The sequence below is a fragment of the Moschus berezovskii genome, chromosome 1 (assembly GCF_049115385.1).
Source record: "Moschus berezovskii isolate FMDL1 chromosome 1, NW_MosBer_1.0, whole genome shotgun sequence".
In the NCBI taxonomy this organism is placed as follows: Eukaryota; Metazoa; Chordata; class Mammalia; order Artiodactyla; family Moschidae; genus Moschus; species Moschus berezovskii.
The window spans coordinates 157,680,773-157,708,572 of NC_142460.1; the positions used below are offsets into that span (position 1 = coordinate 157,680,773).

General features: G+C 48.3%; 1 protein-coding gene across 1 annotated transcript in view; it reads right to left on the minus strand.

Moving 5' to 3' along the window:
- Window positions 1–1,008: 1,008 nt before the first annotated feature.
- Window positions 1,009–27,800, minus strand: part of EPHB1 (EPH receptor B1) — a 471,805-nt gene continuing 445,013 nt past the window's right edge. Inside the window, exons 13-16 of the mRNA XM_055413290.2 lie at window positions 15,105–15,254; window positions 7,728–7,921; window positions 5,748–5,903; window positions 1,009–2,413 (exon numbers count right to left, since the gene is read on the minus strand). Coding sequence (XP_055269265.1) covers window positions 2,305–2,413; window positions 5,748–5,903; window positions 7,728–7,921; window positions 15,105–15,254 — 609 coding nt within the window. The 3' untranslated portion in view covers window positions 1,009–2,304. The remainder of the gene's footprint in view (window positions 2,414–5,747; window positions 5,904–7,727; window positions 7,922–15,104; window positions 15,255–27,800) is intronic.

The following is a 27,800-nucleotide window of genomic DNA, read 5'->3' on the forward strand; positions in this document are numbered from 1 at the left end:
CAAAGGGCTTGCCGTGACCCTCACCTTGACCATGCTTTGTTCACAGCCAGGAGGTGGAGGTGGACTGGCCTTGGTGGAGTCACAGTGAGGATGTTGAGTTCAGGAGGCTGATTGAGAAATGTGGGGACAAGTTAGAATTCATTCCTGTGGAAAACTGAGAATAGATTAGCCAAATTGCCTAGGCTCATGAGACATGGCGTGGATTGAGGTCTTTGGGGATAATTCACAAATTATGCATGGAATTGATGAGCTATTCATGAGGGAGGTTCTCTCTTCTACATGCTGTATGGCTGGATGGGGCCCTTTGCAGCCATATGCCAGTCTGCTGAGACAGTCTGGATCGTCTTCTCCCAGCAGTCCGTGAAGCAAAGGATGGAGATTTCAGATAGGGCCCCCCTGGATCAGAGCCATACCTCCAGACCCATGCATGAGCCTCTCTGAAGGAACTTCAAGAAGGTAAGTGTCTCTCCAGGTAAAATTCCCTGAGAATAGGTAAAAAGGCTAATCTCACCTTAAATATGTTTGAAATTACCTAAGTGGGAAAACTAGCTTCTTTCACTGCCTCACCGCCCCCAACCCCCAGCAACTGCATGTTCACAGACCCCACAAGGAAGCACCTGGATTAGTCTTCAGTGGCTTTCACAAAATTCGCTTGGATGTGAAATTCTCAAATGCAGTGTGTAAACTGAGCTCAGGGCAGAGTCTGTTGCTGTTGATTGTTTATATTAATTTGCCAGTGACTTCTTATACTGTATGTTGGAGGCTTTGGAGCCTCCTGTTTCTTTGGCTCTTCTTTGGGGTCACACCAGTGAGAGCGATTCTTACCTATTCTGCTTCTTGGCTGTCGTGGGGTCTGGGATGTGCCCCCCACCCCTTATTAGGGGAAGAAAGGCAGTTATTAAGGATTCTCCCATACCATGGGGAGGGACCCCCTGGCGTCTGGGAATACACACTCTGACACCATTCTATGTAAACCCGGACATGCTTCTGCTCATTTTAATTAGACAGATAAAATTAGCAAGGAGATTAAGGTAAAAGGAGAAATTAAAAATATTTAAATGTTAGGTGGAATTTACAAAAGTGAATTGAACAATGAGGTACAGGAAGGAATGCAGAGAAACACAGACACATCTGAAACATTCCTCGGATGCCACACAGCTCAAACCAGTCCCCAGACGAGGGGAAGAGGAACTCTCTTCCTCACCATCTTGAATTAGGTTCAGGGGATGTGGAAGAACATTCTCCAGAAACCTTCCTTCTCCTTCTCTTCAGATGTCACCAAGAATAACGAATCAGTCAGTATCATTCTTGAATGGCCCACACTGCATCCAATTCAAACCACTCACCTGTTTCCTGTCTGAATTTGCAAGCTCTCCGGAGCTTTTTCCCCTTTTCATTTTATTTTTCTCCCTACTCTCTCTCCCCACTGAGCCAACAGGCCAATGGGGCCAATCAGAAAACCAGACCGACAACATGTTCCAGCCTCTGTGGATTTTCCAGGGGCAAAGACTTTCCAGTTCTTTCTTGTTTGCATCTGTTACGAACAAGCAGTTACTTGATAACACAGACATACATAGGCGTGCCTTTGCACACGGAAACAGGTTTGTTTTTTTTTTCCAATTTGTGATTTCTTTTTCCTTTTTGCAGAAAATGCAAACAAAAGAAAAACAAGGTTTTCAATTGAAGGTACATCTCTTCTTCAATATGAAGACATTAATTGAATTGGTTGGATCCCCCATGCAGTGGTCAGCAAGGTCCTTTGGCAACTGACAGAACATCTGGAGTCTCAGGAGCTGGGGTTTGTTTGAAGAAACTTCCCTACACGAGTCATGAGCAAAGGGAGACGGATGTGTGGGGAGGGAGAGGGCTCGTGGGGAGGAGGACAAAAGGAGAAAAGAAAAGAACGTCATTGGTGAGGAAGAAAATGGGAAATTACTTCTGTTTCTTCCCTCGACCTCCTTCCCTTTCTTCTTGCCGGTAGATAACTCCAGCCCACCCAGGGTGCGGGCTGAGTTCACTCTTGGGGTCTTTGACGCTTACTGTTTTGTCTTCACTTCCACTGAACATCACCTTTATGTATTTTTATCATTACATATTTGGTTCCCCACGGCACCTTAAACGTGCATCAGTCACTGAGAAATGAAGGTTGCCTATTAGGAATAGGTCCAGCTTATTCTTCATTAGGAGAATGCATTTCTCAGGTGAGAAGCCAGTCTCTCCAGAACATTCCACAGTGGCCAACCTCCGGTTCCCCTTGAGCCTAGTCCTTTTCCTTCCTCTCCTCCCCACAGAAAACAAGAGTTGTCATGCCATTGCTGTTGGTGACTGACTCATCTGGACCCTCATAGACAGAATGCTGTTCAGGATCTTCTTCTGATGACCTGCCAAAGTGACCCCTATTCTCAGGAGGTCTCTAGGAAGGAAAAAGCCACAAAGAAGGGACATTAGTGCTTTCCACTGGTCAAAACTCATCACAGAAGGCAAGTTTCTAATAATAGTGGGGTAGGCAAGACAAGGTGTTTAGAATCCAATGTGCCCAAGTTTATCTGAGGCTGGCAAACATCTAACTCAATATCCCCTTTCTCAATCTCAATTTCTCCATGCAGTGGCCCCTGCTTCCAATGCCCCCTCCAGCTTAGAAGACTCTGAAAGTGCCGTGTATTCTTCTTCACCTGCAGGTTCTGGAGCAGCCCTTTCATTGTGTCCATGACCCTAGGCGGACTAGAACTTTCCTCTGCTATTTTTTTTTTAACACTCCAAGAACATGCTGTATGGGGCTTTGGTTATTCTGTGAGGTTTCTGCCTAAATTAGTGATTGCCCATTGTGATTGAAAAGATGTAGGGCTTGCCTGGTTTTCTGATGTTTTCCCCTGAGTTTCCATTTTCTGCTTCTGTTAGAATTTTAATGTCACGAATTTTTAAGAAGGGTGATCTCAAAATAACTTTCAAATATCTGCCCAAGCAGGAATCCAAGGAAGATGTTTAGGATAGGGATTTGGACTGGATTCATCTTTGAGCTGTGAGTCTTAATATGAACAAGTTCACGGCTTATATTTGACTTTGGGGAGACCATGCATCTTCGTTTAGCTAATAATATTACATTATTTGAGTGCTTCCCACGTGCCATATACTAATTCATTTATACCCATGGAAGCAGTTCATAAAAACTGCCGAACCACTCAGAGTCGATGATAATAATTTACCAGCAATCATTTCTCACCTGTGTCCTGCGGGTGAACAACAGACAAGTGCCTTATACATACTATTCCACTTACCTCTCACCACAAACCAATGAGGTGGGTACTATTATTATTTGCACATTTATAGACAAGGCAAGCAGGGATCAAAGAAGTTAAATAACATGGTCAAGATCACACAGCAGGTAAGCAGTGGTGGAGCTGGGCTTCAAACTCAGGACGGCCTGGCTCTCAGTTACCCTGCACAGCTGCTCTCAGAATTCTTCTAACGTCCTGACTGTTTTCCCTGAAGATCCCCCTGCCCCAGCAGAGCAGATGGCTCTGAGCACTGTACATGAGACTCATGAGGAGGCCCTTGTGCTGGCTTCCCGTCCACACCTGGGCCCTCCCACCCCCTCCTTTCAGCTGGTGGTCAGCCTCCCTCAGGTTGCAGCTGGCCTAGATTGTCAAATTGTCCACGTCTTTTCAGCAAATGTTTCTGAGAGGTATGCTTGAATTCTGAATTCACAAATTGTCCTGCAATCTACTTTATTTAGTTACACATGTTCTTTTTCCGCCTTTTATCACTCAAGAAGCAAAGGAAATTGCTCCAATAGTGTGTGGACATTTTTCACTTTGAGCGAAATCCCTTAATTTTCAGTTTCACTTTCCTTTTATTTTTCCCCTAGCTCTTTATCATGTGGCTGTTCCCAGACTGAAGGAATGGCTCCACATGATTCCTCAGGCTTGTGGAGGATCAGGTGACGCAGGTCCCCATACTCATCCCATGACAGTGGGAAATCAGATGCAGTCCTGCCTTCATGGACACTCACTCTACCCCTAAACCCAGGCATCCTTTTTAGCTCTGTAAGATGGGGAAGCTGATTTTCCACTGGGAAGGGCTTATTTTTTATTTTTGGTGTCTGATGATAATTCATGATGGCAAGGGCTTTTTAAGGCATCACCGGGAACTGAACTCAACTGTGAAAAAACGAATTCTGGTGTTCAGTGGATCCAAGGCTAGCAGGACATCCAAGCCATTTCCCAGGAGAAAATGGAGGTTCCATCATTTCTGGAGGGAATAAACCTGAGAGACATGAAGCTGGACTCTAGGAAAATTGATTGCAGACCAGGAGTCTGGGACAGAAGGCTGAGGGTCAATAAACTGTCCCCCTGGCACCCAACTGCTAGAGTTGGAAGACCCCCGACTTCTCCCCAGGGACTCAGTAATGGTCCACCCCAGGATGGAATCCCAACCCAGAGCACTGTGTCTGAAACAGCACAGGTGATCAGTGAGTGTTTGTCCATTACCTGGCAGACTGACCAGGGGAAATATGTGTCACAGGCCACCAACCCCAGCTGCAGCAGGGCAGCTGGTCAGGTCCCCGCTGATGTGTGTGTGTATGCATGTGTGTTCAGAATTTGACTCTTGCCCACTGTAATCCAGAGGCAGATTAGAGTCAATGCACATTAGAATTCCCTAGGGAGTTTTAATATCAGATGCCCAGGTCTCACCATGTACCAAATCAATCAGAAGGTCTGGGTGTAGGAATCAGGCATCAGTAGTTAAAAGGATCTCAGGAGACTCAGTGTACATGCAGCAGAGTGCAGCCCCGTGTGTCCCCATTTGGATAGGGGGGAGCATACGGTGCTGGCAGTCAGGAAAGCAGGCTTCAGTTCCCGCTTTGGCACTACTGACAGCCCAGTCTCCAGGCGCTAACACCATCGCCTTTCTGAATCTCTGAATGGAAGGGGTAGAACTAGATACAGATTTCCCAAACTTCAGGTCCATAGAACCCTGCCTTCTGAAATACAGTTCCACGGTATTTGATAATTTTCCATGGGCTTCTTTATCTCAGGATTTTTCATGGCCTTTACAGTGCTAATATGTGGAGTGAATCTCCAGGAGAGTGATAAAGTACTCAGTATTTCCTAAATTTATTTGACCATGGGACCTTTTTTCCAAGGAGAACCTATTAACATTTCCCAGAACGGGTGCTGCTCAGAACATTCTTGGGGAAATGATGGACTGCATGGGTCTTTAAGACCCTTTCTGGCTCTCATCTTATTTGAATAATTTTAGTTTTGGTATTCCTCCACACTCCTGTGGGGGCTGCAGTTGGAAAATAATTTGTGGGGGCTGGAAACGTCTGCTTATTTACAAGTGCTATCTGAGGACGAAGACAGGCTCCGGGTGTACGGGCGACTGCTGCTGAATCAGTGCTCTGCCTCTTCCCGCTCTGATGTTTAAAGTGCTGGCTGGCTGTGTTCTTTCCATCTGGATGCTCTCTTTGATGGGCTGAGTTTAAAAACTTAAACACAGGAGAGGCTCTCAGTGATTAGGCAAATGACATATAGCAGTGGCTTGGAGGAACTTTCATTTGGGACCTGGAATAAATCTCAGCCTCCCCACCTCACCCCTCCGTCTTTCCCAGGCTCTTCCCCACCAGGCCTGGTTCTATCCCAAGGTGGGGCTCTGAGGATGAGGCCAGACCTGCACCACGAGGGACAGCAGTGAGGGAGCCTTGACCTCCACCCTCAGGCAGGACAGAGATGATGCCCACCACTTACTCTGATGTCATCTGGGTGACCAGCTGGAGGGACGTGAAGCCGGCAGTGAGGAAGCTGTCCCTGTACTGGACCATCTTGATGGCACTGAGCCAGTCATCCACGGTGGTGAAGGCTGTGAAGTCTGGGATGGAGCGGTCGAGTAGGGGCTGGGAAGGCCTGCGAGACATAGGGGAGCAGTGACCCTACAGCTGCAGGGGGGGCGTGGGCAGACCACACTCTGGGCGGACGGTGGACTTCATGGAGGTTTGGCGCCCCTGGTGGGATGAGGATTATGGAGGAAACCGGGGCTGACCCTTCCTTCTCTACACAGTTCTGAGCTGGCACCGCTCCTCAAGGCCAGGTGGCCCATCCCCCTGTCCCTGGGCTCTGTCCCATGCCAGTCAGCCCAGACCGGCAGACTGACACAGCGTGGAGTCTGAAGGGAAGAGAAGGATCCCAATCTTTTGTAAACTGAAATCTAAGAGCTTCACCAACCAAAGATATGGTTCTTTTACAAATATATGAAGTTCACTGCAACCTCCCCAATATTGGTAACATTCTTTCCTCCTGGTCCTGTCCTCCACTGATTGAAAGAAATGGAATAGAGAAGCCCACTACTGACCTTCTCTTGCATGCTCTCAGAGCAGACCCCCAGGTACCACCCCCAGAAATCCGGGTGCCATCTTCACATCACCCTCACCTGCAGCATCCACACCCAACCCTTTGCCACGTCAGAAAGATTTGACTTTCAAAACCTCTCAAACTCATTTGCTTCTTTCTACCCAATTAGCCTGATTTAAGATGCTATCTCTACCACGGTTACTGCCATGTCTTCCTATCAGGTCTGTCTTCATGCTCCCCTCAACATCAGGTCCACACTAGCCTGTACTCTTTAAAAAAGGTAGATGTGATCATGACAGGCACCCCCATCCCACCCCTGATTCATGTCAAACTTGACCCACTTCAGTGAGTAATCATTGCTATGAAAACTCAGAGGCCTTAGCAGGGCCTAAAGGCTCTGAGCATCTGGCCCTTGCCTATCTTCCCAGCCTCAGTACCCTCCTGGTCTCCTCACAAGCAGCACTCCCAACACCCCGGTCCTGTCCTTCCCACACTCGGGCCTCTGCACAGGCTGGAACCCTGACCCTCTACTCCCATCTCACTTTCACTCAGCTAATACATCCTCACCCTTCAGCTCTCAACTGAAATAACAGGCATCAGGGGCACCTCCCTCACGCAAGACCAAGGTTCATGCTCTCCAAGTACCACACACTTCCCTGCCACGCTGGCCAGCGAAGTGTCAACTGGAGTATCTTTGGGCAACCATCTGATTAACGTGTGCTGCTCCTAAATGATTCTGAGCTCCATGGGGGCATGTCTATCATGTTCATTCTATATGGTCTGCAAGGTCATGGCAGTTAGCACATAAGCACCCCCAATACACTTTGGTCCAAAGGATGAATTAAAAAACAAGTTAACACTGCAGATGTAGATGAGTGATGTACAGCTGACAGTTGCTGACAGTAGCTGACAGTTCTGTGCATTTGCTAGTAACAAATCCTATTGCTCTAAATTTCTCTATCCCATAGCTGTCAGGCTGGCCAAGTTTCCAAGTCTGCAGCTCCCCCTGCCTCATACACTGAAAGGTGTCTTCTAGAAACCAAATTGCCCAGAAGTGGGGTCTCATATCAGTCAGATAAGATAAGCCTAATTATTACAGAGCCCCTGCCCAGTCCATCTGAGGCCAATGGACATAGAGAGTCAGACAGGTATTTGATCATCTGTCTACAGCCCATGCTGGGGACAGGGAATATTTCAGAAAGGTAGAGGGGAAAGGAAGGGAAGAGTCTTGGAGCATCTTCCATCTGTGGATAAGCTCAGCCAGCTCTCCCTTGCTCTCAGTGGATTGAAGGCTAGCAGCCTTGCTCAGGGCTCTGCCCAACTATGAGACCCCACCCCCACCCCCACCCCCTAGGCACCACTTTGCTCTACTGGACTCACACGGCGGTGATGGTAGCCACAGTCTTGAGACTTGCCGGGTTCCGGATCATCTTGTCCAGGGTGTTGACAATCTCTGCAAAGCGGGGCCGGCTGTTACGGTCCTTCTGCCAACAGTCCAGCATGAGCTGGTGTAGAGCAGCTGGGCAGTCCATGGGAGGAGGCAGCCGGTAGTCCTGCTCGATGGCATTGATGACCTGCAGGGACGCACATGAGAACAGGTATGATTGCTGATGAGTCACTAGCCAGTCATTCACAAATTAGCCTCTGAGGGTGGAGCCCCCGTGCCTCAGGTGTCCTCATTCTGTGCCCCTATACCTCTCACTATAATAGACTTTATGGGCACTTGGCTTCTGCCCCTAGACAATGAGTTCCCAGAAAGCAGGGCCTGCATCTTATTGTGTCTCTGTGTCCCCAGCTACTGGGATAGGGCCTGACATATACTAGATGGCTATGAAATGTTTGCTAAAGAACGGTTGGAGCTTCTCCTTTGAGAGGATACCAGGCCCAATCTTGCCTTCGTGGCAGCTGGTGGCAGCAGGCAGATGAAACAATGGCACGTGGAAATGCACTGAACCCACTATTTGCAAAAGACACCCACCAAAGCCCATGGTGGGCCTCATCCTTCTACTGCTATGGGAAGAGAAAGGGAGAGAGGGGACCACAATGTGATGGAGAACCTACTTCATGCCAGGGACCCTCTAGATGCTTTCTAGATGTTATCTGCCTTAATCTTCATGAGAGAGCAATAGGAATTTGATAGAAGATAATTTAGTTAAACAAACTCGTTCAGTGCAATGACAATGGTACAAATAACAAGGTGATCCAAAATAAATATCTTCAATCAGGTTTTGTTAATTTTCATAGATTCCAGGGGATAATTTTGTAAAGATTTTAGGATCTGTAAGCACCCTTTACTTCTCAGTTTCCAATTCATTTGTATTAATTATGCCTGCTCTTTGGAAATAGTAAAAATAATTATAAGCAATCCAGTGCTAAACATACAAATTTATTATGGCACACTCACAGCATAATGGAAGGAATGGAATACAATGCAGGCCTTAAGATGTTGCAAAAATGTACCTATTGAAAGGGAAATATACTCCCATTATAATATTGAGCAAAAAAGCAGGCTGTCTAAGTGCAGGTATGGTATAATCTTACTTTTGTAGAAAAACAAGAATCAAAACAAAACAAAGACTAACAATTACACACATACATAGAAAAGTCCTTGGAAGGATCTATACCACGGAGCTAAGGGTGGTTGCCTCTGGGCAGGTAGAAATATGAATGCCTTTTGTGTTTGTCTTTTTGTTTCTTTATATGTTTATACCCTATAATAATTAGGCATTGGTTTTACATTAACATAAACAGTTAAAGACCTTTAACAACATAGGAAATAATTTGGAGCTCAGGAATTTTCAGGTGTTTTTGCTTCTACTTTAAAAAATGTCAGATTCAGTTCAACTGATTCTTCTCATTTTTTTACTTTGTAAATTGGTCAGAAAGTGAATATTCTTGATTAGTGTATACTGTTACAAATTGTATGCATGGTATTCAGGGCATGAGGGGGAACGAGATAATATAATAACCTGAAGTCATTAGAGATAATCAAGGTGTATTATTACTTCTATTCAATGCGACAAAAAAAAAAATAACCCACAATGTTTCAAAAAAACAAGCACATAAACCATACCAATATGATCACTTTATAAAAAACCAGCTACTGTGGACACGCACTTTTGAATAATACATTATACCACCAACAAATGTTTATCTCGGCCAGACTGTTGTCAATCAGATTACCTGTTACCCTCTCAGGAGTCCATTTTAGCCCTATTTTCTCTGTGAGGAAATGAACATGCATTCAGGGGGAGTCATTTACCTGAGGGCACGCAGCTAGTGAGGGACAGGGCTGGGAAAAGAGATATCCAAGTTTAAGTTCTGAACACCTGAAAGCCTACTCTTTCAGACTCCATGGGATTGCCACAGTGATCTCAGCCTGGAGAACAGTCCTTGGAGCTGTTTGATGTCTTCATGGTAGGAAATGGGGATATATAGCTAAACCAAGTAACCCAAGAGGGTGAGTAACAGGGCATCCTTTCTAGCTCCTTCCAGACAGCCAGGTGGAGGGGCCTAGTCACAGAGTTCCCACTCAGCATGGGGACAAGTGGGATTACCCACTGAATGGCTCCACAAGCTCTGGATTGCCTAAGGACAAGCTGGTGGAGCCAGTAGGAGGGGTTTATGTCCAGATTCAACTTCTTTGAGGGGGTTGGGGCCCCTAAAGTCTCCCAATGCAAGGCAGCTCATGTTCCCCTAAACTGCTGGCCTCATTGCTCAAATTATTTCATGGCCAGATTCCCATACACCAGTGTTCCCCGCAACAAGATTCCTCTTCTGTCTGCCCAAAAGAAGAAGGAGCACTGGAGGCAGAGCCCTTCTGTGGGCACAGCTCAGAGGTGTGACCAGCTGACCCAAGCACTCCTGGCACAGCATTGAGAGACTGGCGTGCTCTGACTCTCCTGTCTGGGAGCTTTAGACCAGACGCCATTTAGCCGCTTTGCCCTTGCCTCCTCTACACACCACCTCTTTAGAATCTTTGGAAGACTGTTCTGGTGTTTGATTTTGTATTTCCTCTGTTTGTTTGATGTGCTGACTGTCTTTTAAAGAGGACATCAAAGAGTCACTGATTCCTCCTCCCTACAGGTCCGAAGCCCCATGCACTGTGTCGGTGATGGTTTGGCATTGCCATTGAGCTCATAGACCTTGGAGATCTGGGTTAAAATACTAACTCCATTTCTTATTAGCCCCAGAAACATGGGACAGTCACTTGACTTCCTGAAACTGCACAGAGGGGGGTGTCAGAAGAGTCAAGTGATGCAGTGAGGCAGTGTGCATTGAACACCAAACACGAGAGTCATGGGAAGGATCCCATCATCACATGGAGGCCGTCACTGTGGCCATGGCCATGACAGTGGAGGTCTTCTCTGCAGAAAGTGTTGCTGTTCTCTACCGGCCATCTGGAGGTTTGGGAAGATGGTTTGGAAAGCACCAAGCAAGTAGTGGGGACTTGTTAAATGGCACCTCTCCCCCAGTATGTCAGCTTTTGTGACAGAGGAGAGAGGAACCCCCTCCCCTGCTTTTGCTTACAAAATCGGACTTTATTCCATCTGCTATTTCTTCTGGACAACTTTGCTGTTATTGCTTAAGTAGATCCTTGGAAGCAATGATGCTTCTTACACATACAAAATACCAAATCATTAGTTGGTATATGGGTAACATTAACCTATGATTTTACCAGTGGCTCAATGGTAAAGAATCCACCTGCCAACGCAGGAGACCTGGGTTTGATTCCTGGGTTGGGAAGATCCCCTGGAGAATGAAATGGCAACTCACTCCAGTATTCTTGCCTGGGAAATCCCATGGACAGAGGAGCCTGGTGGGCTACAGTTCATGGGGTTGCAAAAGAGTCTGACATGACTGAGCTACTAAACAATAACACTTATCTACTTATAAATGTATAGTGGTTCATTGAAGCACTATACATTTGAAGATTTTTGTTCTCTTTTTAAGGACTGGTGTTTTCAAAATTTTCTGAGTACATATAAGTTATATTCAAATTAAAACTTCATTATTTCAAAAAAGTACTTGGGATCCTCTAATGGGGCTTTGTTGGGATCACTCCCTGTCACACCTGCCTCACTGGCAGCTGTGGAGAAAGCCAAGAGGAGGCAGGAGGATTGGGGGTCCCAACACCAGTGACTGCATCTGACTGCATCTGACTTGTGAACAAAGATGTGATCCAAACCTGGGATCAGAGGGCATCCTGCTGAGCAGACTTGAAAATCAGAGCAAGCCCTGGGCCCCTTGGGCTTCCCTGGTGGCTCAGACAGTAAAAAATCTGCCTGCAATGTGGGAGACCTGAGTTCTATCCTTGGGTTGGGCACATTCCCTGGAGTAGGGGACAGCTACCCATTCCCATATTCTTGCCTGGAGAATTCCATGGATAGAGGAGCCTGGCACTGAGCGACTTTCACTTCACTTCTGCCTGGGCCCCTTTCCTTGATCCATGACAGGATGAGATAAATGGATGTTGAAAGACTGGCGATTGAAATGAGATCAGATGGTATTTCCAGAGAGAAGCTGATGGTGAGCGTGGCAGTGAGAACGTGTCGGGAGCTGTCACAGAGCAGGCCTGACTGCTCTGAATGGTCTACAGCAGCAGGTGCAGTGGGCTGCCTTTGCTCACCTGTACCCTGGGATGGCAGGTGGGTGGGGGAGTTGGGTGGGGATGAGGGGCATGTGGTCTGGGCCAGGGGTCCAGGGCTGGTGTTCCTCTGTGAAAGGAGCAGGACCCCTCTCCTTGCCCTCCAGTCCCCAGCGGGGCTCCCAACTGCCCCCAGATATGCACTTTTCATTAGTGAGTTGGGCGGTGGGCGGGCTTCCTCGACCTTCCATGTGGAGAGTGAAGTGGAGGAGCTCAGAGCAGTGGAGGATCCAGGGCAGAGGGGGTTAAGTTGAGCTCTGATGTTTCAATAAAACCGCAGCTCCTCTCCGCAGACACTGCCACTCTCATTATCTCTGTCAATCAGATCCAAGCAGTAGAACTTCCAAGTTCTCTCTGGCTGACAAACTCTCTGTACATGTTCAAAGAACTTCCTGGGCTCTGGAAGCCCAATTACCAGCACTCCGACTTGCCTCTGCAATTCTCTTTCTTAAAGCCTTTCAATTGTCATCTGTAAAATCCTTTACTGCCACCACCTCAGTGGTTTCTGATGAGTCGGGCTGCAGCCGGGAGCCCCTCCTGGGTCTCTCCCAGGCCAGGTCAGGAGATGCCTTCTGAATGGGCAAGAGTAACTCTCTGCCTTCCACAGAGAGTAGACTGGTACTTGGGACAATGGTGAAACGCTTAATTTAGGGGGAAAAAAAAGCAAAAAACAAAAGGAGAATAAAACTGCTCCTTTGCAGATGTTCCTATTCCCTTTGAGGCCCAGCTCAAGCATTAATATCTGGAAACCTTTTTTGCTGCTGCTGCTAAGTCGCTTCAGTCGTGTCCAACTCTGTGCAACCCCATGGACGACAGCCCACCAGGCTCCCCCATCCCTGGGATTCTCCAGGCAAGAACACCAGAGTGGGCTGCTATTTCCTTCTCCAGGAAACCTTCTTTCAGTTCAGATCGGTTCAGTCACTCAGTCATGTCCGACTCTTTGCGACCCCATGAATCACAGCGCGCCAGGCCTCCCTGTCCATCACCAACTCCCAGAGTTCACTCAAACTCATGTCCATCGAGTCAGTGACGCCATCCAGCCATCTCATTCTCTGTCGTCCCCTTCTCCTCCCACCCCCAATCACTCCCAGCATCAGAGTCTTTTCCAGGGAGTCAACTCTTCACATGAGGTGGCCAAAGTATTGGAGTTTCAGCTTTAGCATTAGTCCTTCCAATGAACACCCAGAATTGATCTCCTTTAGAATGGATTGGTTGGATCTCCTTGCAGTCCAAGGGACTCTCAAGAGTCTTCTCCAGCACCACAGTTCAAAAGCATCAATTCTTCGGCGATCAGCTTTCTTCACAGTGCCATTTCCTTCTCCAGGAAACCTTCTTTACCTAACCCCAAATGTTTCCATAGCCTATGTATATGGTGCTGGGCTGTAAACCCCCAAAGAATAGAGCCAGCGAGCACAATGCTTAGTCACAGTTAGCAAACTCTGAGTGTCTGTTGAGTGAATGATTTGGGATTTCTGGAAGTCTAATATCAGAAACTCCATTTGTTTTCAGCAGAGGTGAATACATTTGCTGAGAATATCCTGAATGTCAAATCTTGCCTGTCAGAGAGTTTCCTAATCCATTCCACATGTGCTGAATTGTTCTTAATCGGATTACAGTCTCTGGGCAGGACAAAATGGGTCTGCTTTTTCTGGCTAACATTTATTACTCATCTAGCTGACAGTGTGGACGGAACCAGGGTGCAGTTGATTTCATGAAAGCAGCTTCGGCATCAATTCCGACACTTACTGATTGGACACGCTACAGGAGCAGAGGCAAAGCATGGAGAATCAGAGATAATAGAGGATCTAGACACCACCCATGGTCGGCAATAGAACCTGGCTAAGGAGACAGCTTTTTCACCTGCTCTGGGCTGAAGGTACTCTACCCTCCGGAGCAGGGGGCATTACCACTAAGCACCCAGCTCCTTTTCTGTCTCATTAGAAAGTGTATTCTGGGTGCCCAGGTCACCACCTTTCTCATCCTTCTGAGCAACAACCATGGCTGGAAACCTCTGACTGGACAGAGGACTGGTTGGGGGCCAACTTCTCCAGTTTACCAGTGCCTCGGGATCCCATGCCCGTGATGGAAGTGCTTCTGGGGTGGCAGTTTTCCCCATCTTGACTGGGCCAGCCCTGTCTCTTCTTCCTTGGAAGTTGGGGAAGATAATAACTGCTCCCCAGTGACGGGAAGAGCAAGTGAGAACAGAGGTAATGCAGGTATTGCAGACTGCGATCCCCTCAGCCCCAAAGGAACTGTATATATTCAGAACACAAGAAGGAGTGGTCCCAGGGATGAGGTGGGGGAATCCAGGTAGGGTTTTGATTGTGACCTTATCAAAGCAAATCATCCACAAAAAGTTATCCACTTTTTGGTAATTATGGAGCAAAGGGTCCCATCTGGAACACCCCTAAAATGCCTCTGCTGAAAGCATCTCAGATGATGCTTCTCCTTCCTGTCTCCCTGTCCCTTGTGGGTCAGGGAGGGGTGTTGCTGACCACTCAGCTTGGTCCCTTCCCAAGACCCGTCTGGAGCTGACCAACTCTGGGACTCTTGCTCAGCACCTCCTTCACCAACAGGTGCCAAGGATTCAGAAGAGCAGATTCTCAAGAAAGAAGGGACTTTACAGTGAACTCCTCCCTTTAGAGCTGAGATACAGAAGTCACAGGGAAAAGCTGCTGCTGGCTCAACACAGAACATCCATCAGAGCAGAGCATCTGGAAGCCAGGTCCTGCCAGGCAACCAGCACTGCTTCCTCTCCATCACACATGGTGACAGAGGGCACACAGGCAAGTGCTTGGCAGCAGGGTATAATTCCCTGGTCAACTTTGGGCCTGATCTATTCATGATTCAGGCCATTCAGAACCAGCCCATCATCGCCCAGATTGGTCAGGGCACATTTACAGGCTTTGGGGTCATAGGAACCATCACATCTCTGTGCTGGGTTCTTGATTAGTTCAAACATTGGTGCAAAGGAGGTCCCTGCGTCCCCTGCACCAGACGCCTCACATTCAGGACCCAAGGCCCAGTGAGAAACCAGGTGGGCTTGGCATGCCAGAGCCCTGGGAACCCTGAGGTGAGGGTGGTAGCAGCCAGGAGCAGCTGACACTTACATCTTGGTTGGACATGTCCCAGTAGGGTCTCTCTCCAAATGACATGACTTCCCACATGACAATCCCGTAGCTCCAGACGTCGCTGGCAGACGTGAACTTGCGGTAGGCGATGGCCTCTGGAGCCGTCCATCTCACGGGGATCTTGCCTCCCTGCGGGAAGGAGAAGGCTTGTCAGTCCAACCACTGGGTTCCCAGTTGAAAGTCAGTAAGAATAAACTGGGCACACACGTCCATCCTTCCACCTCTTCCCCGATGTCTTGCGAACTAGGACAGCGGGGTCCCCAGGCAGAGGAATCTGCAGGGTTGGTCTCACACCATGTGTGGGCACATTGCATTACTCCACACCAGAGGCAGTGACTGGGGCTGCGTCTGCGTTCACCCCCAGTTCCCTATGCCTTGATTTTGCCATCACCGTGGGTGAGAGGATTAGTGAAACTAACACAGAGGCACTACCATAGGACACCGTGTGACATCAGTTACGTGAGCCGTGACAGGCAGGCGTGGCTCTGCTGACCCACAGTACTGTACGTGCGAGTCACAGCACTTGGGTCAGAAGGAAGCTAAGCAAGCAAAACAGGACGACAGTGAAGGTAATACCTCCGGACACCCCCGACCACAAGATCACCCTCTGCCCCCTGCACCCTGTGCTTCAGCCCCGGGGGACAGGCTGTCCTCACTCAGCAGTCCACAGGCAGCCCTGGCTGCACTTGGTTTACCCAGCCCAGCACTGAAGGATGCCGGCTCTCCTCCCTGCCCTTCTGTGCGGGTTGACATCCAGAGCTGCAGACACTTTCCTAAATGGCCACTCTTAGGCTTGTCTCTCCATCTTACCCTCCAGCCCCACCCTGGAAGTTTTCAGCTTGGCTCTCTGCTTGGCCCTCAGGTCATCTGCCAGACCTCAGCCTATTTTGTTTACCAGTGTGCATACTCAGTCACAAAGTCATGTCCGACTCCTCATGACCCCATGGACTGTAGCCCTTCAGGCTCTTCTGTCCATTAGATTTCCCAGGCAAGTATATTGGAATGGGTTGCCATTTCCTCCTGCAAGGAATCTTCCTGACCCAGGGATTGAGCCTGCATCTCCTCCATTGGAAAGCAAGTTTCTTACCACTGAGCCACCCGAGAAGCAAGGGATTGCTATCCATCCATTTGTACATGTACCCCGTCAACAGATAGGCAATGGGCACTGCTTTGTGCCAGGCCCTTCCTGAGGAGCTGTTGTCCCAGAGCTGAGCCAGCTAGGGGCCCTGCCCTCAACCTGCATGGGGCCTGGGAAGGCAAACAAGAAACAGAAACTTAATACCTACTGTTAACAAGATGGAAAGTGGTGAGGGTGAGGCTGATGGGGATACAGGGTGTGTGAGAACTGGAGGACACTCCCTAACACAGGAAGGGGTCAGGGAAGGTGGCCAGGAACAGTCAGAGGGGCAGTTCTCTGGAGCCTTTGGCCAGATGTGGATACCAGTACTGTCCCTTTCTACCTGTGTGACTTAGGGAAAGTTACCTAACCTCTCTGTGCCTCCGTTTCTTATTGCCAAAGCGGGGGTAAGGGTCACACTTGCATAGTCAGGTCGTCATGAGGAAAACGGATTTACTATCCATCCAGTGCTGGGGCAGGGCCAGGCATAGAGGGTCCATGCGATCCACTTGGCTTACTAGTTAATCAGGCAGAGCATGTGGAGGAGGGAAGTCCAGGCAGAGAGGAGCATGGATGCAGATGCTGGGGGTAGTAGGCAGCAGAGAGGGAGGCAACTGCCACCAATGTAGGGCGGTCAGAGCATGGGATTCTGAAGGAGGATGTAAAGAGAAGGCAGCTCTCTCAGGCACTGATGCCACTCACAGGGGCAGAGTTCATCATTCTCTAGGGAAAAAAATGATCCTCATTTTTAAGTCTTCATGCCAAACATTGGACTTCACTGCCTTGGCCCCATTGAAATGCCTGGGCTCTGCCTCCCTAATACATGAGGTCTACAGCTCCCTCCATTCCTTCTCATCTGCCCCCTGCCTTCCCTGAAGGAGGCTATTTTTATACTGACCATCCTCATGATCTGTTCAAATCACAAGAGATACACGTTGGACTTCAGCAAAAAATACCTTTAAAATGTATAAGTGGTTAATCTGAGCACCAGTGAGAGAAAAAGGAGCAAACTGCAAAGTGTAGTTTTATCTGGTTTCCTAGCCAGGGTCTGGGAGGAATGAAGGTATTCTGGCCCCAACCTCCCCAGGCACACATCCAGCTTTCCGCACAGAAGACAGCCCTGATTTCCCCCAGGACTGTGGCAGGCTTTTGTGGTGGGAGAGTCCTCAACTCAAATGCCAGCCACGTGACAAATGCCTTGAGGGCAGGCTCGGGCTGCGGAGGCAACAGGATGCTCCGTTCTCACCATCCCCCCAAACATGAATGAATTTATTGGTTTTATCTCCATGGTACCATGGTTGGGAAGAGAGGTGGAAAATCCAGCCAGTGAACCAGGAGTTGTCGAACACAGTGTCCGACAGCTCAGAGATCCCGTGCTGTGTGCCCACATTGGGTGGGGGATGTCACCACACCCAGAGAGGACCTGGGGCTCCCCTGGAGCAGAGAGGTCTCTCAAGACAATACACCTGGGTTACTTAAGGTAGGAGAGAGCAGGAATTTAATCAGTGTCAGGCTGTGAGAGAGAGAGAGGCATTGAGACCCTGTGAGTGAAAACTTACCAGTGTGTGTGAGAGAGAGAGAGAAACAGAGGGAAAATCTGGTCCTGTGCATCTGTGGATAAGAGGCAGGGCTTATCTTTTGTGCCTGCTTGTGTCAGGGAACGGGGAAGGGAGACGAAAGCGTGCTTCTCCTGAATTTCAAAAAGGCAATTTGGGAGTCTGAAGGTGTCCTCTCCGCCAAGTCTGGGGCAAACCCCAGGGGCCGCTGTGACAGCTGTTGCACCTCCCTCCTGCATGTCAGTTGGCAGTGCCAGGCCCGCTGGCGAGGTGCCTCAGCCCTCCTGCCACCTTGCACTGTTGGGCCTCACTGAACACAGAGTTCGGCCTGTCACCACCCTGCCTCCATCCCAGCAGGTGGCAGAGCCTTTGAGAAAAGTGACCCTGGACAGGCAGGTGACAGTTTTGTCATGAAGGTCCCCTGCCAAGAGAGCAGGGGACACTGACCTCCAGGCAGGCAGGAGGGAAGGGGCTGGGTGGTTTCCTTCCTGGGGGTTTTAGAGTTCTCTCTCAGCTTTGCAAACATCACATCATCAGAATTGCCTTCAGATGCTCAGAGGTAATTATGATGGATTATTTAACTCATCTTCAATTACATGAAAGAAAATCTATTAGTGTAGAGGATGGTGACCAGCCCCACACAGGGGATTAGGTGAAAAGGAAGTGGAATGGCACTGCAGCTGTCAGGGCTTCTTCTCATGAGGAAGGTCCTTCTTCCAGAAGAGAAGTCTGGACCAGAAAGACCAAAGTCAAGGTGCCCCTGTGACGGCCAAGTGCTCTGAGGGTCCTGGCTCTTGCCAATGGAGGCAGGAGGGAGAGGTATAAGGAAAGAGTGATCTGCTCTGCTGGATGGGAGGAAGCACAAGGGACGAATTCTCAGGGGGCAAACAACAGCTGAAGCCCACGGGAAGGACTCTGAACCCTTGTGGGCCAGAGGGGCTGACCCTGGGCTTGAAGAGAGCACTGTCCCCTGCACGGGTTCCTCCAAGCACCAGATGCCTCGATGTCCCCCAGGGATGCTGAAGGCATGGGGACCAGGTTCCCTAGAGCTGCTATAGAAGTCACTGTTGGGACATGGGGGAGAGAGAAGGGAAGAGGATGGGAAGGCAGCTCACCAGCATCAGTGTACTTCATTCACGGACCCTCCAGGTAAAGCTTGGCATTCTTCACAAGTATGACACTTCCAAAAGTTTGTTTCAGAATAATCATTCCTTAACTCAGGTATGATTAGTGGAGAAGGAAATGGCAACCCACTCCAGTGTTCTTGCCTGGAGAATCCCAGGGATGGGGGAGCCTGCTGGGCTGCCATCTGTGGGGTCGCACAGAGTCGGACACGACTGAAGCGACTTAGCAGCAGCAGTAGCAGCAGCAACTCAGGTATGAGACCAACTACAAAGACTCTGTGTGTGCGTGATTTGATAAACTAGGAAGTGATGTATGGCAGCAGGTTAATTTTAACCCAGCCATTTAGGGACACCCGCTAAAAACACACAGCCACACCTCCCACTAAGAGTGATGCCAGTAGGTAGAAGGTTTCAGGCTAGAGGTACTGTAGTCCCTCAGGCTCAGCCAGCCTGCAATAAACACCTATGCAGCACCCACTCGGCAAGCACCCTGCTGGGAACCTGACAGGAATGACACTCAGTCCCACTCTTAGGTGATAGAGATCCCCAAGGCCACCCAGACAGCTCACTGCCTTGCTGCAGTGACATTAGAGAGGTATGGCTCATATCTCTGGTTCTAGGACCCACCCGACTGTGGAGTTTTTCAGGCTACAGTCTGAACATAGCACTGGTTTCTCTTCCTAGCTATTCAGTGTAGAGATGAGCAGAAGGGTAATGTTTCCAGCTGTCTGGGCACTGCTACAGTACTTTTCTCCACTATCAGGTGTGAGACAAAGTCTCAGTGGGGATATTATAGGAATCCACACACTGATGAATATTGAGTATTGTCAATCATAGAATTATTGGAATCATGTTGCAGGAGGAATCTCCTTGAAGTGATAGGTTTATGACTGAGACGTCATGCAGTGGCTCTGAATTTCATAACGCCCACTCTCAAATAGGTTTATAATATATAAAACATATTGGGGTTGTTTTGAAGATCCAACATGATATATATATATATATATATATATATATATATAAATCACTCAGAATATTATTGTTACCATTAAAAAAGAATTTACGGAGTGTTGTGAGTTGAGTTTGCCCCCCCAACCCAAAAAACAATACATTCAACTTCTAAATTCCTGTATCTGTACATGTGACCTTATTTGGAAATCTTGTCTTTGGGGATGGAACTATAACCACAGAACCAGCTCTAATCTGGCCCTATTCTGTTTCTAACAAGATACTGAGTCATTTTTCAGAGGAAATAGGAACAAAACTTCAAGTCATACAGCTGAAGTGTATGCTGCTGCTGCTGCTGCTGCTGCTGCTGCTAAGTCGCTTCAGTCATGTCTGACTCTGTGCAACCCCATAGATGGAAGCCCACCAGGCTCCCCCGTCCCTGGGATTCCCCAGGCAAGAACACTGGAGTGGGTTGCCATTTCCTTCTCCAATGCATGAAAGTGAAAAGTGAAAGTGAAGTCGCTCAGTCGTGTCCGACTCTTAGCAACCCATGGACTGCAGCCTACCAGGCTCCTCCGTCCATGGGATTTTCCCAGGCAAGAGTACTGGAGTGGGGTGCCATTGCCTTCTCCATGGAAGTGTATGCAGAGAAATTATTGATCTCAAATAACACCCGGAACCAAAGTTTCTCCACCCCACAGAACCAAAAGACCAGGACATGATGGAACCTGAATGCTGAAACTCTTTCAGAAGCTAAAGGTTCACTGTCCATGAAGACCAGTTCTGCAGCTCCTTTACCATACCATAAACAGCCACGTTCCAAACCCCTCTAATCAAAACCTGCCCCACCAGTGGTCCACGTACCAACCCTCCTCCCCTAATTTGTAAAACTATGACCCAACCCTGGATCGATCAGGGAGATAGATCTGAGCCCTGTCTCCTGGCTCTCTGCTGGTCGACCTCACGATAAAGCTTTTCCTGTTCTCAAATGCTGGTGCCATAGTATTGGCTTCTATGCATGTCAGCCCTTTGCTGGGTAACAGGAAGTAAACAGTGAGGTCACACGGATTAGAGCGGGCCCTAAATCCAGCCACTGGTGTCCTTACAGGAAGGCTATGTGAAAATACAAAGATGGAAGAGGGCATGCCAAGTGAAGACAGACACAGCAAAGGGAGTGATGCATCTAGAAGCCAAGGAATGGCAAGGGCTGACAGCAGCCGCCAGAAATGAGGAGGGAGGCCTGGGTCACATCCCTCTCTGGAGGTTCCTCTCTGGAGGGAACATGACCCAGCCAACACCTTGATTTTGGACTTTTAGCCTCCAGAACTGGGAGAGAAAAAAAGCTTGCTGTTTCATATCAATACAGTAGCTCAGTCATGTCCGACTCTCTGTGACCCCATGGACTGCAGCATGCCAAGCTTCCCTGTCCATCACCAACTCCCAGAGCTTGCTCAAACTCATGTTCATCGAGTCACTGATGCCATCCAACCATCTCATCTTCTGCCGTCCCCTTCTCCTCCTGACTTCAATCTTTCCCAGCATCAGGGTCTTTTCCAATGAGTCAGTTCTTTGCATCAGGCAGCCAAAGTATTGGAGTTTCAGCTTCAACATCAGTCCTTCCAATGAATATTCAGGACAGATTTCCTTTAGGACTGACTGGTTTGGTCTCCTTGCAGTCCAAGGGACTCTCAAGAGTCTTCTCCAATACCACAGTTTAAAAGCACAAATTCTTCTGCGCTCAGCTTTCTTTATTGTCCAACTCTTACATCCGTACATGACTACTGGAAAAACTATAGCTTTGACTACACAGACCTTTGTTGGCAAAATAATGTCTCTAATTTTTAATACCCTTTCTAGGTTGGTCATAGCTTTACTTCCAAGGAGCACGCGTCTTTTAATTTCATGGCTGCAGTCACCATCTGCAGTGACTTTGGAGCCCAAAAAATAAAAAGTCTGTCACTGTTCCCATTGTTTCTCCATCTATTTGCCATGGAGGGATGGGACCGGATGACATGATCTTAGTTTTTTGAATGTTGAGTTTTAAGCCAAATTTTTCACTCTCCTCTTTCACTTTCATCAAGAGGCTCTTTAGTTCCTCTTCACTTTTTGCTATAAGGGTGGTGTCATCTGCGTATCTGAGGTTATTGATATTTCTCCCAGCAATCTTGATTCCAGCTTGTGCTTCCTCCAGCCCAGCGTTCCTCATGATGTACTCTGCATAGAAGTTAAATAAGCAGGGTGACAATATACAGCCTTGACGTACTCTTTTCCCAATTTGGAACCAGTCTGTTGCTCCATGTCCAGTTCTAACTGTTGCTTGTTGACCTGCATACAGATTTCTCAGGAGGCAGGTCAGGTGGTCTGGTATTCCCATCTCTTTAAGAATTTTCTACAGTTTATTGTGATCCACACAGTCAAAGGCTTTGGTGTAGTCAATAAAGCAGATGTTTTTCTGGAAGTCTCTTGCTTTTTTGATGATCCAACAGATGTTGGCAATTTGATCTCCGGTTCCTCTGCCTTTTCTAAATCCAGCTTGAACATCTGGAAGTTCACAGTTCACATACTGCTGAAGCCTGGCTTGGAGAATTTTGAGCATTACTTTGCTGGTTAAGTGAGAGGAATGTAATTGCGTGGTAGTTTGAGCATTCTTTGCCCTTCTTTGGGACTGGAATGAAAACGAACCTTTTCCAGTGCTGTGGCACTGCTGAGTTTTCCAGATTTGCTGACATAGTGCAGCACTACGCACTATGAGTGCAGCACTTTAACATCATCATCGTTTAGGATTTGAAATAGCTCAACTGGAATTCCTTCACCTTCACTAGCTTTGTTCGTAGTGATGCTTCCTAAGGTCCACTTGACTTTGCATTCCAGGATGTCTGGCTCTAGGTGAGTGATCACACCATCGTGGTTATCTAGGTCATGAAGATCTTTTCTGCATAGTTCTGTGTATTCTTGCCACCTCTTCTTAATACTGAATTTGTGGTATTTTGTTATAGCAGCCCAAGGAAATAGATACACTGAGTATATGCCATTTTATCAGGCACTAGTTAAAAATATTGCTGTTAAATTCCCAGGTCCACCATGGGACCTATACTGGGGCGGGGGGTGGGGGGTGATGGTAGTGGGATTTCGGGGTGAGGGAACTTCCTAACATTAAGGTGGAAGCCCAGCAGATAAACCATAGAGCCTTCTGTAATAACTCCTCAGTACTGTTGATCAGTCTACTTCCTGAAGGACTGCCCTTTGCCTAGCAATATGAGCGCTGTGGGGTGGAGATTTCAAGGACAGATCCTTGATGCTTCCACTGATGTGGTACTGAGGATCACAGTCAGAAGGCAGCTCTGATGATGATGGTGACACGTCCAAGGGAGAACCCACCCTCACTCTGCTAGCCGTGTCCACAGACCCAGGCAGTCAGTCCAGGCCTGGGTAGCTGCATCTTAATTACATAGCACTAGCTGAAGGCCTCACACATTGGAGAAGGAAATGGCAACCCACTCCAGTGTTCTTGCCTGGAGAATCCCAGGGACAGGGGAGCCTGGTGGGCTTCCATCTGTGGGGTCACACAGAGTTGGACACGACTAAAGTGACTTAGCAGCAGCAGCAGCAGCTGAAGGCCATGTCAACATCTTTTCCTAACACACCCAGTAAACCTAGCATGTGCTTCTGGGATCACTCTGGAGAAGGTCATTACTATTATTATTTTAAAATGCCAATAGGTGACCCAATTTCTTCAGAATATCTGGGAGTGGTGCCCAAGTTCTGGTGAGTTTTAACATGTTTCAGGTGATTCTAATGAGTAGTCACTGAGTACACGCATTGGTCTGCAGCTGTGGTTCTCAAATTTGAATGGGCATCAGAATCGGTCATGTTAAAACACACGTCACATGGCCCTAAACCTGGACTTTCGAATGTACTAGCTCTAGGGTTGGCTTTGAGAATTTACACTTCTAACAAAGTTTCAATGTGGCTCCTACACTTTAAGAATCACTAGCATAGACCAATCAAGCATAAATCATGGATTGAGTGAAGTCTCATCTCAAATACCAACTCTGGTCATTGTTAACAGCTGGGTTGAGAAGGATTCTAAGGCTTCATCTGGACTCAGCAAGGAAAAGTGCCGTGACTGCTGAGCGATGCCTGCCACAAGTGAGGGAATGGTAGCCTATATATCACAAGTATTTGCCTCACTGCACAGAACCTCGAAAGATCTTAAAATGGTGGGGGGAAAGGGCAATAAGCTGGCTTCATCAAAGTTTCCATTAAGTATTTTTAAGGCCCAAGAGAAACGGAGGGTTAACTGAGGTGAAGTTTACATCATATATAGCAAGCAGCCCTCTGGAATGGCAAGGGGAACACTGCCAGCAGCAGTGACTGTCCTGAACATGTTGAGCAGCCTTGATGAGGCATCTGTCCAGAAGGGGCTCCTTGCAGCCCTCAGCAGACACTTCAGACACCGATGTCCCTGCCCTCAGGGGACATCCACGGGACATGCTCTCCTGCTCTCCAGTTCCTGTCCAGTGCATTGTGCCCAGAGACCTAACATGATTCTAAGTGTTAAATTAAGAAGGTATTTTAGAATGAATGTCTCTATTTAAAGCACTCTGAAAGTACCCTGACCCATTTTTCCCAACCTAATCAGCAAAGTGATTTTTTCTCCAGATAAGACCCATATCAGCCTAGAAGGAAAAGAAGTTTACACTGAAAAGGTTATCTTTCTCTTAGCGTTACCAGCTTCTAACAGCCGGTGGAAATGGCTTCTGGCGGCTGGATTGCAACTGAGTCTATATTATAAAGAGGCCGTTCCTAGTTCCCTAGGATGCCAGGAATTTGCATGAAAACACTCTCTCCATCTCTCCATCTTCTGAGAGAGTTCATCTGGCCCCACTGCTTATTTCTTTCCAGAAGCCACAATCTTGATGGTGACACTGTAATTTATTACCATGCTAAGGATTATGATGCAACATACAGAGAATCAGAACTTTAGGTGGGAAACCGGCTGCGGGAACAGGTGAGCTTTTGGAAAGGATGGTCTTATTTGTCATGCAAATGGCACACAGAACAGAGAAAAGGGCTGGGAGAAAAGACAACCCAAAAAGACACACTGCGTTGGCTGCAGACAAAATTGTTCCTAAATAGAATGTTTTTCAAAGCTTTTCTTGAAGCATTAGCTGCTCCTCTGAAATGAATGACACAATGTATTTCGTACTAGTAATAAAATATGTGATTTGAATAGCTACAAATGGAGAGATTTACAGTCGGCGGGGTCCTGGCTGCCTCTCCCCTGAGCTTTGTGAGCATTGAAACCCTTCTGTGAGATGCTACGAAAGGTAATTGCAGCCCAAACATCATTTTCCAGCAGTGAGAGAAAGGCCTATTTGGACATAAATTAACTAAAAATATGTGGATGATAGTGTGTGTTTCATGTGTGAAGAACAGAAAGGCCATTTGGTGACGTTTCCCAGCTGGAAAACACACGCACACACACCCTGTTTTCAACCATACAGGCGTTGTTTCTCTGTACTATACTGTCAGGGTAAACAGCTGTCTGTTAGTATCCACCCCCAAAATAGCCCCTGATGTCTGAGATGTGGGCATTTAGTTGATATATATATATATATATCACAGATTTCTCGAGTTTATAATTTAAAAGAAAGGGTAGAGAGACAAGGGCTAAAAATTCACTGGCTGCCTTCATTCACTGGACAAGCAGGCTGTCTGTACCCTCTCTAGGCAAGGGCAGGGGCAGTAGAGGGACAGAGAACATTACCACTTCTGCCCTGAGGAGGGCGCTTTGCAGGGAGTCCAGCAGTGGTAATCAGCAGGGATGCTGGGGCTTGGTCTCTCCTGGTGCAACCCCCAAGCCTGGGCCTCGCTATCAGTGCTCCTGAAAAGTCTGCCCCTAGAGAGCATTTGGATTAACTGGTCTAATCTGCTTCAGAGTCTCCACACTGTGCCTACCCAGAAGCAGACTGCTGGTCACCCAGGGAGGGACCCAGTTCCCCTCCAGGACCTGCTGAGCAAGGAAGTGTCTGCCCAGCTGTGAGACAAAAGTACCCCTGCCCCCAAGGGGGTCGGGTGGGAGAGCGAGCCTCTTCGCCCTCCACCCAGCAAATGGGATGAGCAGGGCTGAGGGGGAGGCTAGCATCACCCTGCTCTCCACCCTTCCCCTTCTGGGCTGATCCAGTGCGCAGGGCAGGAACTGAGCTTGTTGCTGGAGCCGCCATCATCAGGGCTTCCCTGCTGCCGGTCAGCCTCAGCCCCACCCTTAGAGACCACAGTCCTCTCCGTTTCTAGTCAACCTGCTTGCCTCGCCCTGAACCAGGTCTCTGTGGCTCCCATCTCTGCCGACAGACTGTGATGGTACCCCACCTTTGCCCCAAGGGTCTCCCCTGTGACCTTCAGGCCACCACACTTCTCCCCTTCTAGCCCTGCCTCTGTCTGCGAGCTTCCTGCTGCTCCGAGGCGCGCCTGCACCTCCCATGCAGGCGGCTGCACCTCCCATGCAGGCGGCTGCACCTCCCATGCAGGCGGCTGCACCTCCCGGCGAGGCCCCAGACAGCGAGCGGTGAGAGGGGCCGCAGGTCGGGTGGCTGCTCCGTCTCCGCAGCCATCCTGGGGACCTCTGCCCCGCTCTGGGAAGCCTGTGGGGTTTATTTCTCGACCTCACTGAGCTGACTAAGGCCTTCCTTATTTTCCTTCCTCTTCTGTAAGCATCGACAGACGGTGGCAACTCATTTTCACAGGTATACTAGGTCTTTTCCTTATTCACAGCGTAACATGCTGCCTCACCAATGTCCACTAGCCATGCTTGCTTCTAGCCTCTCTTCCTGTTCCCACCCTCCAGCAGCTATTTTAAAATAATCAGCCACATTAAATAGCTGAAGTTCCCCTGACCTTCTGAACTGCCCTCCCTTCTTGGCACAGGCTTCTCCCTCAAACAGTCCCAGCAGTTATAACCAAGTCACTTAACCACTCTGTCTTACCGTCTCCACCTGCCAATAGGGATAATAATGCTTAATTATCTCAGGGGGGCGCAGGAGGCGCTGCTGGCTGATGCTGGCAGCCTGTGAGACGTGTGAGCGAGGCTGCTCTGCCTGCCTCCTGGTGGGAGCCCTGTTCTCCAGGCCGCCTGTCCTCTCTGGCAGCAGTGAGGGACGGCAGGGCCAGCCCCAAAGACCATTCGGGGAGGCCAGCTCCTCCAGAGCCCCTTCTTAATCAGTTACATGAACCAGGGGAGGCAAGGATGGTGGCCAGGGGTCCACACCTGATAGAAGGTGGAGGGGGCACTTGAAAGCAGCTTCAATTCCTAATCCCATGCCGCCTTTTCCCCATAGCAGATAATGAGAAAGAAGAAGGAAAGATAAATGGGGATAAATGTCCCTGAATATGGAGGCCAGGAACATCTTGTCTATCCAAAAAGGGAAAAAAAGAATTGGATTTCTGTTTCACTTTTACAGAGCACAGAGCCACTAGCTTTATTATTACCTTCACCGAGTCCCAGTGAGTTTAGGCCTACAAAAGACCGTGTGAGTCTAGCGCATTTGTGATGTTTGGGAAGCCTTTGTTGAGATATAAGAATACTAAAGTGTACCTCAGAGTAAAATGAGAGAAAAAAAAGATACGTGTTGCTTTCTTTTTCAAATAAAGCATTGACAAGCACAGTGCACCGAGCAGGGATAAACTAAGACGGATGGTGGTCCCCGCATAAGGAGGGGCATGGGGAGGTGGAGGAATCGCACAAACTGTGGCAGGAGTATACACAGGCAAAAAAGTTTTAGGAAGTGAGCTTTTTTCCTACCCAAACTTGAAATATGCAGTTCTTAACATCACCATGAGGGGCAGCTGAACATCATGTGCTCAAATGTGGTACCCTGAGAAGGACACACCATCATTTATGTAACACATAAAGCATAGCCCAGTTCTAAGC